The 17,652-nt window shown below is 41.7% G+C and overlaps 1 protein-coding gene across 4 annotated transcripts in view; it reads left to right on the top strand.

Moving 5' to 3' along the window:
* The window catches only part of LOC114047020 (DENN domain-containing protein 1A-like), a 702,955-nt gene that overhangs the window by 666,019 nt on the left and 19,284 nt on the right, over positions 1-17,652 (top strand). Inside the window, exon 22 of one of the 4 annotated variants that reach the window (XM_027867671.1) lies at positions 180-846. The exons of the other annotated variants lie outside the window; for them this stretch is intronic. Within the exon in view, the coding sequence (XP_027723472.1) occupies positions 180-183 (4 nt within the window). The 3' untranslated portion in view covers positions 184-846. Of the gene's footprint in view, positions 1-179; positions 847-17,652 lie in introns of those variants that run through there. 4 annotated transcript variants of the gene reach the window in all.

Here is a 17,652-nt window from a genome sequence, read left to right as displayed (position 1 = left end):
AAACTGCAATTACTACAAGCCATTTGCCATCACGACAGGTTTCAGGCCTGTGGATGGGCAGCGACAGACAATGTCAGGAAGTTGTTGTCAGGAAAGAAGTCCTAGGGTGGCAGGATTTAGAGCTATTTGGACTGGAAAAGATCCTAGAAACCAACTAATTCAAAGCACTCATTTTACAGATGAGGAAACTGAGGCAACCCCTCCCCAGGATGAGGAATAGAAGAGGGAGGAAGAGACTTGGCCAAAGTCACACATGTAGTAAATACAAGAGCCAGGGCTAAATCTAGGCCCGGTGCTCTTTCGACTGCATGCCGCTCCTTTGTTTTGGGGGAAATGCTTCATAACTTTAAATTGCAAGAAGGCTGTTTTCCAGAATTGTTCATTGGCTTCAGCTTTCTCCAGACACACAAGCACTGTGGTGAAGGAGAAATCGAGTAGGGATGAGGTGAGGGACAGAAGTGCTCAGTCCTCAATAACTAGGCCACTTTCTAAAAGCTAGCTGTGGCTTGCAGGCCTTCCAGAGGTGGAACAAGATTGCCCCCTTGTGGATAAAATTCCTTATCGCCGTCAAGGACCTGAAGCACCAATGCCTTCTTTCTGTGCCTCCTCAGGATGAAATCGTTCTTTCCCTATTCTAAGGCACGATCCTACTGTCCAACATGTATGTATTGGTCCCAAATCAAATTCTTCTCACCATCAGCAAACATACTTCAAGCACACTGCACTGTGGGATTCAGACTAGCCCAAAAGGATTCTGGGCATTGGAACAGCTGCCTTGAGTGGATCAGATTAACTAATCTCCTTTTTTTACCCTTTTGCTAATCAAATAAATGCAGAGTTAAGAGATGATCCTCTGGTGAATCCAAGGTATCACATAGCTATCAATATTTCATAACAATAACCATTTAGACAGAGTTATTTAAATATCATTCCCTGATTTTTTTGTAGCATAGCAATAGCTCTCTCCACTTGAGTTTCCTATCCTTCTTGATGATATGGGATGACCCTTGGTCCTCATAAGCTGTACCAGCATAGGACAGGTACTTATTATAGATCTTGCTGAACTAGAAAAGCTTCACCCATAGGTCTAAGTAATAGATTCTCTGTGTTATCCCAAGGATCAGGCCACTACATGGGGAATATTTTTTTGGCCACAGCAACTCACAAAAACCATCCACTAAGGCACAGAGCCACCCACATAGATGGAATCATGAATCCTTGACTTATTAAGGCCATAGTAGCTGACATTTATTTATAGCTCTTTATGGTTTGGTTATAAAATATTTTGTGTACATTATCTCCATTGCTTCTCACAATATTTCTTTGAAGTTGGCAGGTCAGGAGTAATTCTCTCTATTTTACAGATGAGGAAATTGAGGTAAGAATAATTTGCCCAAAGTAATACTTGTAGTAAGTTGCAGAAATAGGACCTCAGCCAGATCTCCTGACTGCCACGCTGTATGCCAGCCAATATCTTTACAGAGGTTTCTTAGAACTTGACTTTGTATCTTTCTGGCAGTGAAATGCCCAAGCAAATCAAACTTGTGAAAGTGTGAGTTTGAGCATACTGGCTCATCAGGGAGGTGTCAGCGAAGGCAAGCAAGATTACTAGGACCATCATAGTCATAAATAAATTTTAAAATCCTACTGTGGATTTTAGATAAAAGATTATATTTTGGCATTTTGCTCTGAGGGATGGTGTGTGTGTGTGTGTGTGTGTGTGTGTGTGTGTGTGTGTGTGTTCTCTTTTTTCCTTTTAAATGACTCCAGGAAAAATACCCAGCACGCCCACTCTCCTGTAATGCCAGTGACATTTTTAGTGCAGCCCCAGTGTTTTCCTAAGTGTCTCTCTCTGTCACCCTATCCTCCTCCCCCCCTTGCCTCTCCACATCCAAATGCCATGTACATCATAAACAGCCCTTCCATGTGTTTTTCTCAACTGTCACCAACTTCAACTTGGCAGGACCAACTCCTGCAAACACAGGAAGGATCCAGTGGGGGAAAAATATATTTTAATAAAACAGGCCTGCTATGAAATATTGTTCTAAAAACAACAACAACAACAATCTGCTTGCATCATGCAGGGAGAATTGAGAACTGGGGATGGGGCAGGAAATGAAGCCTAATAGGGCCTGGCCAAGGCCAGTTTTGACTAATCCAGGAGAACAGCAACTGAACCTAACTAAAACTCCCACAGTCATCAAAGGAAACCTTCCAGGTGGGAGATTTGAGTGGCAAAATGCAATCTGAAATACGTAACGCCCATGTGAATTCTCAGTACCACTGGCTTCATACCTTAACTCCAACTCCCCAGTAACACTTTAAGTAATTAACAGTGAGCCTGGAAGGATAAAATAGATTAAGGGCAACACTTTGGGTCCCCAGCCTTGAGCAGCATGATTTTTTTCCCCAGATCATATCCAGCATGGGAGGCAGCATGGTACCAAAGAATACTGAGTTTAAAGCCAAAAGGCCGCAAGTACTAGTTATGCTATTTACTAGCTATATGACATTGGGCAAGTCACTTCATTTCTCTGAGGCTTAGATTCTTTGTCTATAAAATGAGAAGTTGGGTGGTTCTTCCAACTCTAAATCTCTATAATTACTTTCTAAAGTCTTTAAAAGTCCAAATTTGTTATCTTTTTTTTCCTTCCTTTTGTAGCAAATTAGAAAAAATAATCTTTGAATTCCCAGTTAAAATCCCAATTCTGCAACATGTGGTCAGATCCCACAAGGAAAAAAAATATTTTCTAAAAATTCCGTTGTTTCCAATCAAAGGAATAGAACATTAGAGGCAGAACATTCAACATTAGAAATAGACAGGGCCTGAGAACATAGAATATTAGAACACAGAACCTCAGAGCTGAGAGGAACCTCTGAAGTTGTCTAGTCTAAGCCCTTCCCAAAGCAGGAATCCTTCTACAACATCCAATAAAAGTGATATTCAATTTGGTCTCCTCTAGGAATAGAGAATTCACTGTCTCCAGAAGTTCATTCTTTTGTAGGAAAGTACTGTCTGTTGGGAAATTTTTCCTTGGTTCTGCCTTGGGGCCAATCAGAAAAAGTCTAATAACCCCTCCTCCACAGAACACCATTTCACATATTTGAGGACAGTTCTCCTATGCCATCTTCCTCTACCCCTCCTTATTCCTCTGGGTTTTTCTCTTCTCCAGATTAAACATTTCCAGTTCATTCAGAAGATCATCTGTTGTCAAATTCTCTATTTCTCTCACCATCTCAATCACTTTTCTCTGGATTTGCTCTGACTGGTCACTGACTTTTCTAAAATGTAGTGCCCAGAACTGAGTAATGTACTCCCAAATATAGTATGATTAAAGCAAAGAACATCTGGACTTTCTCTAGATATTGTGCCTCTATTTATAGAGCCTAAGAACATATTACCTTTTTTTTCTTTACATTTCACTAAATGAAAATTATTTCATAAAAAGCTACATTTTCAAACACTGGGATGTTGTTTAGTCATTTTATAGTCATGTCTGACTTTGTGACCCAATTTGGGGGTTTTCTTGGCAAAGATAATAAAGTGGTTTGCCGATTACTTCAGGGGAAACTGAGGCAGACAAGCTTAAGGGACTTGCCCAGGGTCACACAGCTAATAAATGTCTGAGGCTGAATTTGAACGCAGGAAGATGAGTCTTACTGATTCCAAGCCAGGCACTCTATCCACTGTGCCATGTAACTAACCCATAAAGGCTGGGCTACCATGCTCATGTTTCATCCATCTCAAAACCTAGTCTCAATCCAGGGCCAGGACAAGTAGCTTGGTACAGAAATTTTTGAATTTGCAGTCAGAGGACTATAGTAAAATTCTGGTTCTACTATTTTTACCTCTGTGACCTGGAGCAAGTCATTTAACTTTTGTGGGCCTCAGTTTCCTCTTCTGTAAAATAAAAGAATTGGACTAGATATGTTTTTAGGTCTCTTTCAGCTGTAGACCTATGATCCTAAATCATATGAACCCCCTATAGAAGGAAGCATCAATTTGTAGAGTTGAAGGTGACCCCAAAGGTCTATGGAGTGAAAAAGAGTAACTAGACCAGGGTGAGTCTGAATCTGAGAATTGAATCAATCAATTCTCATTCCCAACATGTCCTGGTTGTGTGACCATGGGCAAGTTACTTCAACTCTGCACCTATATTCTTCATCTATAAAAGGAAGATAATCATCCTTACATTTCTTCTCTCATAAGAATTATATGAGGAAAGATCTTTGAAACCTTAAATCACTATAAAATGAGAAAAATTACCATCTAATCCAAACCTGTACCAAAATTATGAATCTACCAAAATATTCCCTTCAAGTGGTCCACTTGAAGGCCTTGCCTAGTAGATAGGAATAGGAGGACCTGATTCAGACCTCAGCTCTACTATCTGTGTGTCCTTGTATGAGTCATTTTTCTTCAATGAGTCTTAATTTCTTCCTTTATAAAATAGAGTAGACTAGGTGATTATATAAGGTCCCTTCCAGCTATTAGCCCTGTAAAACCCATGAAATTCATTGCCCCTCCCCCGAGACAGCTTCTTCCATATAATATTCCTTGAATATTTAGTCCCCTCCCAAAGGATATCAGCCTATGGCCTGTACTGTCCAAGCAAAGGGCTGATTTGGGGTTGAGGTACATAGGGAGTATCTGCCAAGATGGCCACAGGGCATTGGCAACATCCGTCAGGCCTATTGATGTCACTGTTCAGCTTTAACCTCAGTAAAGGTAGCCTTGTTAATCCTTATATGGGAACATTTCAGCATGAGACAGAGGACCTGACCCCATATCAATTATTTTCAAATGTATTCTTAATGTGCTCCCATTGGACCCTCAGTTCTACTCCACAGAGGCCTATTTAATTTTCTGACTGTCTTGGATATACAATTAGGAAATAAAGGGTGGACTGTAGCCCCCCCCCCTTGCCTCCTGCTCTAGAAGGCAAATAACAACAACAACAATAATAATTCTCTCTTCTGTAGTGCTTTAACTTGTCCAGAATGTTTTCCTCACAACAGCCCTGTAAGGCAGGCTTTGTTAGGATTATGTTATTCACATTTCTTGATTTAGGAAACTGAGGCATATAGGGGTTAGATGACTCACTTGGGGTCATGCAGTTTGCTTGAGTCAGGGATCAAACTTAGATTTCCTCACTCTAAGTCCAGTGCACTTTCCATGACATCATGTCCCCAGGAACATCTTCCTCAGGAAGCTCACCATCCTGGAGATTGCATCAACCTTGATACTCACACTTAATCAATACCCTCAGTACCGTCTGCCCCTCCAATTGAGAGGCTAGAGGGCAGAACCAAGAATTCCTCTCAAAGCCTCCATTTAAAGAGGACCCTCAAGTTCCCCCTTCATTTACCATCCAGCTGCACTCCTTTGAACTGAACTCCATCATGCTCGTACACTAGATACCCTCCCCTCCACCCCTCTGATTTTCAGCTTCCTCTTGTGTGTTGTCTTCCACCCATTAGATTGTAAACTCATTCATCTCAAACCTTGCAAACTGGCAAAAATAACAAAAAATGCCAGTAGGCAGTGTTGGAGGGATTGTGGAATGATTGGCACACTAATACATGATTGGCGAAGCTATGAAATGGTACAACCATTGTGGAAAGCAATTTGGAATTATGCAAATAATATGACTAAAATGTCCATACCCTTTGAACCAGAGATGCCATTACTGGGCTTCTGCCCCAAGGAAGCCATGAATAAGAAGAAAGCTCCATATAGACTAAAATATTTATAGCAGCATTTTTTGTGATAGCAAAGAATGGGAAACAAAGTGGATGCCCATCTATTGGGAAGTGGCTGAGCAAATTGTGGTACATGAATGTAATGCAGTATTACTTTACTGTAAGAAATGATGTGTGCAATTAATACAGAGAAGCATGGAAAGGAATACATGAATTGATTTAGAGTAAGCAGAGCCAAGAAAGCAATATACACAATAACTATGACATGTAAGTGACTGACACACACAAAAATCAAAAGTGAATGTAACAAAATTGTAAAGATCAAGCAGGATTCCAATGAAGAGATATGAGAAGACAGCCTCAATCCATCCCTTCATGAAGGTAGGGAGTCCACAGGTATTACACATTGCCTAGGTTTTTAGACTTTTTCCATACATTCATCAGTTAGGCTGGGTTTTTATCCTTTAAAAATACTATCATATGGGATAACTGTCTGGGAGAAGAAAGGGTAGAAATACTGAGGATTACTAGAAGATAGCAATAAAAATTTATTTAAAAAAAAAAAGAGCGAGGACTCTTTTTTCATATTTGTATTCCCAGCACTTAGTACAGTGCCTGCAACATAGTAGGTGCCCAATAAATGTTTATTGACTAACTGACCTTGTAACCCTAAGGGCACTGTTTCCTGAGAGGGTCCACATACAGCTCATAATTGGGGGGGGTGTCAGGTGTGAAGAAAGGGAGCAGGCTGAGGTAATTATAGATTATATAGGACTCTGAGGACTGCTGTGGTGGAAAGGGTTAGGTGGCTTCTGAAAATAGACCTTCTGTATTACCACTAGAAAGTGACATTGTCAAGCAAGCCACAGGTAGAGAGTTCATATGGGAGATGACATGCTGTGCTGAAGGAGTTGGTCTGAGAGAGAGGAGGCCTAGGTTTTAGCTCTGCTGTGCCCTACACTAGCTACCATATGTCATTAGGCTGGTCACTTCCTTCTCTGAGAATCACTTTCTCTTCTGTAAAATGAAGGAGTTGAACTGGGTAGTCTTTAAGACCCCTTGCAGTTCCAGCATTCTGTGTTCTATGTCCCAGCCTCAACAGCCAAAGTTTCAAGGCCCCTTTCTCTTCAAACACTGCATCTTCTAACATGCTCTTTCTAGAGCTAGCATTCTGTGACCCAAGGTCACTTTCAGCTGTATTATTCAGTGTTTTAAGGGTCCTTCCAGTTTGAATGTTTTCTGTTCTGTGTTCTTGAGACCCTTCCAGCTCCAGCATTTTAGGATTCTATGGTGCTGTGATTTCTATCTCTAGACACTTCTCAAAAAAAAAAATCCCTAAAGTTTTACCCACTTAGGTGCCCAGAGCAGAGAAAGAATGTGAAATAGCACCTCCTTCTACCCCAGATCTTCTCATTCTACCATCTACAAAAGGAAGTTCTCATTTTACTCCTAGATGAGTTCCTTTCCCTGACTCCCTCTGTTTGTCCAGGGCTCATAGTGTCAGGTGGGTTCCCAGGCTTCCTATTTGGATAAAATGGAGATGTTGCTATTATAGGGACCTTATTAATTTAATACAATTCATCAGTCATTTATTAAGTAATTACCATATGCAAGGCTGTGCTGGGTGCTGCAAATATAAAGATAGAGAAGACTCTTGAGAAATTTATAGGCTAATAGGATGGGAGCAGGGCCAAGGATTGACATGGGCAAAAATAAGGCAGCATGAGAAAAGTGCAAAGGAGAGGAACAGGTAGAGTGTTAGGAGAAATAAGAGGAGGTCACCACCATCTAAACAAGGATGGCTTGTGGAGGAAGGATACCTGAGTTGGACCTTGAAGGAAAGGAAAAATTTCAGAAATTGGAAGCAAGTAGGAGCCAGATTATGAAAGGATTTAAATATGACAGGAGCAAGAGTCTATATATATACTTCTACATATATTTTATTGGGGGAGGGGGAAGACAACTGAAGTTTCTAGAGTAGAGGAGTACCTTGCTAGTAACTCATATTTCTGTATGTCTTAGGATTTACAAAGTTCTTTCTTCTCTGTAAGATAGTTAACCCAACTGTTACCAGACCTACTTTGCAGAAGAGGAAAATTGAGACTCAGGGAACATGACGTGCCTTGCCTAAGATCATTCAGCTAGCAAGCATCGCATCCAGGATTTGAACCCAGATCCCCAGACTCCATACCCAGCCTTCTTTACAGTGTGCTGTGCTGCTGCCTTAGTGTATTAGGAAGATCTACTGCATAGTGAAAAGCTTTTCCTAATGAGAAAGGTTTCAGGCTTTGTAAGGTAGCATGAATGACAGCAGCTGTCACCTTCTGTGAGGCTGTTTTCCCTCACAGGACCTCAGAGTTGGAAGGGGCCTCAGAATCCATCTAGTCCAATCCATAACTGAACTGGAGTACCCTTTGCATGACCATCCTAGTAAGTGGTCATCCAGGCTTAGCTTAAAGACCCTACTACCTCCTGAGACAGCCCATTCTACTCTGGGATAGAGCCAATTTTTGTTGGAAAATCTGTTCCTAAGTTAAGCCTCAATCTGCCTCTCCATAACTCTCCCCCACCCCCAAATATTGCTCCTATTTCTGCCTCCTGGATCCAAACACATCAAATTGAATTTCCATTATCCTACCTGTACTCCAAGCCTTTCCATCAGGAAAAGGGAAACCTTCTGGGACTCCTGTTCCAGCCTTCCAGAGCCCAGGGTCACTACTACCACACTAAGAGGAATTATTCCAGGAAGTCTCTAGTAAAGGCATTATTCTGTCACACAAATCAAAATCTATTCAGACAAGTTCTGCGTAAACAATACTTTAGTGATTACTCAGTCATTTAGGAGAAATTCAGAATTATGTGGTTTGTGCATTGTGACTAATATGTTTATGTCAGGAACATGTTTATGTAAACATATGTAATTTAACATATATTTATATCAGAGAACATTCATGCTTAAGAAAGAACACTAGTAGGCTCAGTGACTGCTGAGATACCCACCCTCAGCCGTGGCATTCTCTTTATTTTCTCTTGAGCTTTATGGAGACCAGGATGAGTTTATTCTCATCTTTCCCCATCCCCCTACTCACTCAATGTGGAAGCCCCACAGGAAGCCACAGCTGGGATGGTACCCCAATGTAACTGTCAAGCAGTAACACCTCAGCAAACAGACAGACCTCCATGCTTGGGAGTCTTGCAGCCCCAGCCAGGACAAGTGGAATGTGTTGAAAGATCACACCCCTACCTCCTGTCCCTCCAATTCTCTGGGAGCATTTCCTACCACCATGGCCTAGAGTGTGTCTCCATGATGCCAGCTGGACCCCCCCACCCCCATCCAGCACGGCAGGTCGGTTAGACAGAAATACAACAGCCCATCTCTCTTCCAGGCCCTTGGCTGGCAGCCTTCCAGGGCTCGCCAAGAGGCTGGTTGTTAACATGCAAGAGCAGAAGGCCAGGAGGGCAATTAACAAGTCAAAAAGGTTTTGGCCTGGCTAAAGCTGCCATCACTTCCCCAGTCTCCGTGTGTTACTTTTCTGGAAATTATGCAAGACTTAACAGAAATCATAATGACACAGCCTCAAAGAGAGAAAGCTGCTTCTCCTGTGCTAGCCGAACTCATTAACCCAGAATTAGAACTACCTCAGCCTTTTGGCTTCATTGGACCAACAGTAGTCTCCAATTACCATGGCCATGGGCCCCAAGCTGCTGCCAAAAGGAAAGAGTTTTTTAGCAGGGTAGTCAAAAGCCCCCAAATCTGTCACAGCCGAGTAAAGAGCCGGCCTGCTACCAACAAGGAGCCAAATTCACAGATGACACAATGCTCGGCCGGATTGCTATCATGCTGGATGACTGAATCTGGATCCAAAAAAGATCAGGGGATTTAGAGCTGAAAAGGCCCGTAGAGATCATCTAATCCAAACCCCTCATTTTACAGAGAAAACAGGACCACAAAGGTTGTAACTTGGCCAGAATGAGGATTCAAACCTGAGTCTTCTGCCTACAAATCTAATACAATTAAATAACAACACCCTGTCTCTCTTCAAGAAGCAAAAATGATGGACTGAAGCTAACAAGATGAAATTGAAAGGAGAGGGATGGAAAATTCTTCACTTCGGCTCACTAAAGCAGCTGTGCAAGTATAGGATGGGGGTACCGTTCCTGTGGGAAGGACCCCAGACACTTTTAGAGGCCTGCAAGCTCAGTTGGAGTCAAGTGGGTAACACAGCTGTCAAAAGAGTTAGAGATTACACCACATTAATGGAAGCCTAGTGTCCAGAGCAAAGGAGGTTCTGGAGTATTATGTCAACTTCTAAGCGTGACATTTTAGGAAAGACCTTGCTAAAGGATACGAATCACATCCAGCAGAGGGCAACTAGAAGAACTAACATTTACATAGTGCTTCAGGGTTAGCTAAGTGCTTTACATCTATCATCTCATTTGATTCTCCCAATAATCCTGGGAGGTAGCTGCTATTATTATGCCCATTTTACAGATGAGGAGACTGAGGTCAAGGGAGGTTAAGTGACTTCCCTAGCAAGTTCAGCATTCTACCCACTGTACCACCTAGATGTTAGATTTTTTTGGTTGAAGAACTCAAGGTTATTTATTCTGGAGATGGAAAGACATTATTTCTGTCCTCAAATATTTGAAGAGCTGTGATGGGGAAGAAGAGTTAGCCTTATTCTGCTTGGTCCCTGAAGGCTTAGTGAGGAGCAGTGGGTAAACATTGCACAGGGACAGGTTTTGACTCACTCTCAGGAAAAAAGAAACGCTTCCAATCAGAGTCAACCCAGAGTGAGTAGGCTGACTCGTGAGGTAGTGGGTTCCCCGTCTCTGGAGGAGTTCAGTGGAGGATGGATGACTGCTTGTTAATGATGCCAAAGAACAGTTTCCTGCTCAAGGACCAATCAATCAACATTCAATCAACAAGCATTTAAGTGCCTACTATGTGATTGGTTCTGTGCTAGATTCTGGGCATCTAAGTACAAAGAATGAAACCATCCCTACTCAGAAGGAGCTTACATTCTGAGGGGGTAGGGGAAGAAGGGAGGGACAAGAAGTGCGTCTCTAAGTAGGTACAGCATAAGCATAAAGTGAGGAAATACAAGTAGATATGAGACTTTTTAGAAGGGAGGACAGTCATTGTTGGGGTGACTGACCTCGCAGGAGATAGTTCCTGGGCTGTACCTTAAAGGAAGATAGGGACTCTTGTGAGGAGGGGTGCATTCTAGGGATTGGAGGTGTCCAGGGCAGAGGCACAGAACTGGACAGTGGAGTGTCCTGTGTGAGGAACAGAGAGAAGGCCAGTTTGGCTGCATCCCAGAGTGTGGGAAGAAGAGTATTGTCCAGTGCCACTGGAAAGCTAGGTTTGGGCCAGTTAAGAAGGGCTTTCAAAGCTAAACACTTTATATTTATCCTAGAAGCAATAGAAAGCCATTGGAGTAGATTGCATAGGAATTAGACCAGATGACCCCTAAGGTTCCTTCAGACACTGAGATTCTGTGATTCGGTAGTCTGTTGTAATAAGAGTGAGCTCTCAAGGAAGGGCCTCTCCCATTGCTCCTGTGACCAGGCCATCATGGGGACAGGACTGCATCATCAGTCACTCAGGGCTCCTATCTATGGGAACTGGATTTCTGTTGGGCCTTAGCTTCTCTGTTGTGCTTCTGTCTCTGGGGTACAGGGAAACATATCAGCAGTGTTCTTTCAAGATACCTGACTAATAGCTAAGTTGGTGATGAGAGAGTAGAAACCCTCACCATTGCTTGAATAATCAATTTGGTATTTAGTTATTAAGAACCTATTATATGCTAGAGCCCTTGTCTTCAAGGACCTTGTTAATCTATTAAGAGGTCAGTCTAATAGAAAGTCGAGTATGTTGTGGGGAAAGACTATACATGGAATTTGGAGTTAGGACACTTGGGTTAAAATCCTGATAGCTGCTTTCTTGCTGTGCAACCCCAAACAAGTCATTATACCTCTCTGGGCCTCAGTATCCTCATTTGTGGCCTCCTTTACTGAGCTGTTTTATGAGAAAAGGGCTTTGTAAACCACAAAGTACTCCAGAAACTTATTATAAAGTAATGTCTCATTGCATTTCACCATCATGATCTACCCTCAACCCAAGAGAAACTTAGAATTCTCCTAGGTCGTTGTGTAGATCTCAAACCCCAACTAGTCCTGGGTCCAGCCCACCAGATAGGCCCTGCATGCCATAGGAATCATAATATAGCCTGAAAACTAGACTCAAACTATCTCCACTCACATCCCTGTTGTTAACACCTGCTAGTTATATAACTTTAGGTAAAATACTTCATCTCCCTGATTCTCAGTCTCCCATGTCTGTAAAATGGGAATGATAATGCTTGTACTGACTACTTTGTAGGGCTGCTGTGAGGAATGTACTTTGTAAATCTGAGAGTACCTTAGAAATGGGAGCTACAACGAGGATTCTAGGGGACACATAATCAGAGGGGAGCCAAAGTTGCTAATGTATATACAAATTAAAGATTCCTCACAAGGGAATGAAATAATCCTTTTAAAAAAAATGATTATAGAATCCCCTTCATTACTGCTTGAGACCCACCGCTCCCTGAATTTTTTTTTTTTTTTTATCTCAAGTACATTTAAGTGTCAATTAAATTTGAAATACCTACATTTGTCAGCATTTCATTTTGGGCCAGTGTGATGTGCCGCCGATTTGTCCACGCATCCTGACACATAAAAAAACTCCCGAGATGCAGATTGTCCTCATTAAAAAATAAACCTGTGCGATCACGGCGCTGCCGAGCACCACGGAGCACATCCCCGGCTCGGTGGCGCTGTGTGGCTGACATGATATTTTAAAAGCAACAGCCGCGGCTGTCACTCCTGTCATATGCCGGGGCTAACGGGAGACATGTTAAACTAAACATTAGAAAGAGATCAGCAAGTCATCTGCATGGGAACTCGGCGAAGAGATTAGGTAGGCAGAGGCTGGGGCAGTCATGTGGAGATGATGAGGGTTGGCGCGCTGATGGACAGCAAGCTTTGCTTTGCCCCTCGAAGGCAACGGCAGCGCTTGCTGTGGAGCTGGGCTCCCTGTGACCTGCCTATTCACAGACAGCTCTTTGTGTATAAAATCCAAGCAAGTGGTGGGTGGCAGACTGCAGGGTAGTAGCTGAATTGGGTTAATGAGAGAATAGATGCTTCCCCCCCCACACACACACACCCTACCCAATTCCACTGCCTTAAGCTAATAAAAAATTTAAACTTGGCCATCGTCAATAGTTCGTCCTTTATCTTTGACAAATATCTGACTGTATGTTTTGGGGAGTAACACCAGGAGCTGAATTTAAATAAGTTGATTTTTAAAACTCACCTTGATGTTAATGGGGAAGGGGAAAGCCCCACAACACCTCTCTCTTCATTGTTTTAGATGCCATTGATGGAATGTTGATCTCTCCCCTTTCCCCAGCCCCCCTCTCTGCCAAGGAAGCAGATGGAGGTAGGCTGACATCACACCAGAAAAGTTCCTATTTGGAAGCTCTATTCAAATGTCACCTGCTCTAGGAAGCCTTCCTTGTTCTGCCCTCTTCATTTGGTAATGACCTTCTCCTCTTATTGCACCCTTATTTTTATACCTCTAAAACACATTTATCATAGATTAAAATATATTATAGTTTTGTGTGTTTGTACCTTATTCCTCTACTGGACAGTAAGTTTCATGAGGACAGGGATCATGTACTATCAAAACTCTACACTTCCTTAGCACACAGCACAATGCTCTATACAAAATGCATAATAAATATAGAATGAATGATATCTATTATCTCTTATGATGACCTCATTGTTTCCATCCTTCCCCCTTCATTGGGTCATTTCAGAGCACAACTCTCCATTAACCTGCCCCAAGTCTTGAACCACTGTTTCTCACCTCCCTGGGACTGTTTTCCTCACCTATGAAATGAGGGGATTGAGATGTGACCAATAAGATGTCCAAAGAGTTGCTTGCTACAAACTTCTCCAACCCTGAAACCTCAAAAGAAGGGAAATATATGCCAGACGTAGAGTGATTATAGCTAAATCCACCAGATGAGATGACAGAACCCACCTCACCCCCACACAAATAATCATTCCATGAATTCATCTCAAAGAACTTTTTATACTTAGAGTTCTCATTCAGTGTCCTTAACTCCCAGTGAATCTGATACCTACTGTAGTGAGTACTTTAATGCACCAAAAGCACAAATAAGCTCAAAGCCTTGTGATTCAGGGTCTGCCTATAAAAATCCCTCATGGTAGTGACTTTGCCTGAAACACATGCCCCTCCCCTACTCTGTAAGAAGTGGCATACGCTGATTCTGCCCAATCATGTGAAAGAAGGGAGGGAAGAGCAATCTCGTGTGGTTAAAAATGTGTTGTGTAGTAGTCAGAGCTGGAGGTTAGGGGGAAACATAGCATTGGGCCTGCCTAGAAATACAACTGAGGCAAGTCCTCTTTCCCTAGAGGCTACTCAGGGCAGAGAACAACAGGCCTAACTGACCACCATATCCACTGATATAAGGAAGCCAAGGCTGCCTAGCAGCCCAGCCTCAAGAGTCTGTGCATTTATGAAATAGGAGGGACCGGAGCAGGGAGCTTGCACAGTGGATAGAGCTCTGGCCTTGGAGTCAGGAGGACCTGAGTTCAAATCTGGCCTCAGACACTTGGCATTTACTAGATGTGTGACCCTGGGCAAGTCATTTAACCCCATTGCCTCACCAAAAAGAAAGAAGGGGGGGGGACCAAATGAAAGATAGGGAATACAGTGAAAATGACTGAAACACCAAAAGAATCAAGAGGAAAGGCCTGAATGAAACCAAATGCAGAAGCCAACAAATTAACAGGAGGAAAAATGAGTAACACCTCAGAGAGAACAAAAACACATTTATCAAGTATAATGTGAAAGAAAATAAACTAGTATTACCTGATGAAAGACAGAATCCTATGAACTCCTGAGATATCATGGAATAACCGCAAGAAATTCCAGAATGATTCAAAAGAGAAACAAAACTCTAAAAAGAAATTAGAAATAAATGTAGGTCAAAAGTTAAAAGTTCTCAACATAGAATTTAAAAATACAAACAGCGGAGCAGGAAAAATTGAATACATAAGGGAAAATCTTTCCAAAGAAATAGAAGCAGAGAGAGAGAGAATAACAGATTTGGAGAATAAAAATACTGAAGTGGAGGAAAAATTGCCAGAAGAAAAGAAAAAGGCAACAACCTTAGAAGAATATGTGAATTTTATACAAGCCTAAACAACTGACCTTGAAGACAGGATATGCAAAGATGATTTAAGGATCCCAGGTCTTCCTGAAGAAGATAACAAATCAAAAAACCTGCATACTAGAATGCATAAAATCATACATGAAAAGTGTCTGGAACTTCTAAATACAGACAACAAAACACTGACCAAGAGAATCCACAGATCACCATCAGGAGGGGGAAAAACAACAACAGCAGCAGCCCTGTACTTCAAACTCCAAGATAAGTAGTGGTTAAGTTTAACAATTTCAGTAAGAAAAAAGTTTGCAAGCGTCCAGTAGTAAGACCTTCAAAGATGAAGGAAAGGCATTTCAAGTAATAGGATTATTCCACATTCATTTGAAATTGTTGGAGAGAATGGAATACTGTATTCCAGGAAAGAAAATGAGCTCAAGCTAAAATTAGGCATTTGGACTAACTGATCACCAAGCTTCCTTCCATCCCTAAGGCTCTATGTGCTAACATTCTGTATTTTAAGATACCATACAGGTCTAACATTCTGTATTATAAGATTTCTTCTAGCTCTAACATTCTTCCCTATTTTTAACAACTCAGCAAAGACTATAGCGCTCAAACTGACTTGACCATCTGCCATTACATTAGAAAACAGTCTCTTTTTGCTTGTGAAAAACAAACCATTGACTCTTTCATAGATCATGGAGCTCTTTCTTAGAATTATAGACTTTTAAATTTGGAAAATACTTTGTCAATGAAGTAGGTCAATCCTCTCATTTAACGGAGGAGGAAACTGACCAAAAAAGAGGATAAATATCTTGCTTAAGGTCCCATGGCAAGTTAATGGTTAAGTCAGGATTAAACTCCTGGCCTCCTGACTTCCAGAGCTCTTGATACTATACTGTACTTCTTTGCCAAAGTCTCCCTTTCCTATCATCAATACATCTTAGGGTTTGAGGGAGAATATGGCTAGGTGGTGCAGTGGGTAGAGTGCCGGACCTGGAGTCAAGAAGACTCATCTTCTTGAGTGTCTGGCTTCAGACACTTAATAGCTGTGTGACCCTGGGCAAGTCACTTAACCCTGTTTGCCTTGGTTTCCTCATCTGTAAAATGAGCTGGAGAAGGAAATGGCAAACCACTCCAGTATCTTTGCCAAGAAAACCCCAAAAGAGGTAACAAAGTATTGGACAAAACTCAACAACAGCAATAAGCTCATAACCTGTTCTGTCTTTGATTCAGCCAAAAGGACAACTCATAATAAATGTGGCTAGATGGTAACTTGATATAAAAGAACAGGGAGATTCCATTATATAGAATGTTATGGTACAAGTCTCCTTTTCCTCCCAGTAGCATGTTCATTTCTCTAGCAATCCCGAACTTGTGATGTCAAAGTCCAGTTCAACAGGAAAAGGTCTTTGCTTTCATGTTTCCTGAAATTGCTAACAAGTTGAGTTGAATTTAGCAAATGTGTCAAGCTATTCACAATCTACCTCAAAACAGGAGGGAAAACTAATTAGAAAGAGTGCCCTGTCAAGAATTTAAAATGAATTTGAATCCTGTTGAAGTTTTTCATTTAATCTGACCCAACCATGAATCATACATACATTCTTTCTTGAAGAATTGATCATCAGAGAAGAAAGTGATTTCAGAGGCTTCTACCTGAATATACACTCCTCACCCCTCCCCAGAATGTCCCTGTGGCAAGAGGTCGTGTCCCTGCCTTTGCTTGAAGACCTCAAATGACAAAGAACTCATTACTTTGCAGCCCATTCTAATTTTGGATAGCTCTAATTACTAGGAAATTTTCTGTAGTATCAAGCCAAAAATCGGCTTCCTTGTAACTGATAACTCATCACTCCCAGTTTTGCTTTCTAAGGCTGAAACAGGATGAGTCTATTCTCTCTTCCGTGACAGCCCTTCAGATGCTGGTAGATCACTACCATGTGCCCTCTTAAATATTCTCTTCTCCAGGCTAACTCATATGGCATGGTTCTGCATCCTTTTATCATTCTGGCTGCCCTTCTGTGTGTTTTAGTTCAATAATGTCTGCTTTAAATGTGGTACCCAAAACTAAACATAATTCAACAGCTATTGTCTAACCAGGATGGATCTCAACAAAACTTTAGTCTTCCTTGTTCTGGCCACTGTGTTTATGTTCATGCAACCTAAGAGCATATTCATTCATTCATTCAGCTATTATTTATACAGCATCTGCTATGTACAGAGCTATGTGCTGGGTAATGGGAGAGATAAATTGAAAATTGATATGACCCCTGTCCTTATGTAGCGTATATACAAATAACTATAATGGAGAATAAATATTAAGAGCTGTAGCTCAATACAAAATAAGAGACTGAATGAAGGAAAGATTGTTTCTGAATGGGGTGTATCAAAAAAGGCTTCCTGGAAGGGGTAGCACTAGAATTGGATCTTGAAGAGTGAATCAGATTTGAAAGGTGGGTCAGGGCTAGAGGGTTGGCATAGTAGGAGCAAAGGCATAGAGGAGGATCGAACAGTACATGGGTAGGAAAAGCAAATGTCAGGTTGGCCCAGAATACAGCTTAACAGCATGTCCTGGAGGAATCATCACCAGTCCTGGCTCTTCACTTCCTAGCCATGTGACCTTGCATGAGTCACTCCACCTTGTTGAACCTTGTCTTGCTTATCTATAAAATGGTTACAATAATGCACACATTGTCTGTCTACG

Source organism: Vombatus ursinus, unplaced genomic scaffold (genome assembly GCF_900497805.2).
Source record: "Vombatus ursinus unplaced genomic scaffold, bare-nosed wombat genome assembly UNPS02014786.1, whole genome shotgun sequence".
Lineage (NCBI taxonomy): Eukaryota > Metazoa > Chordata > Mammalia > Diprotodontia > Vombatidae > Vombatus > Vombatus ursinus.
This window is presented reverse-complemented; position numbering and strand designations above follow the sequence as displayed.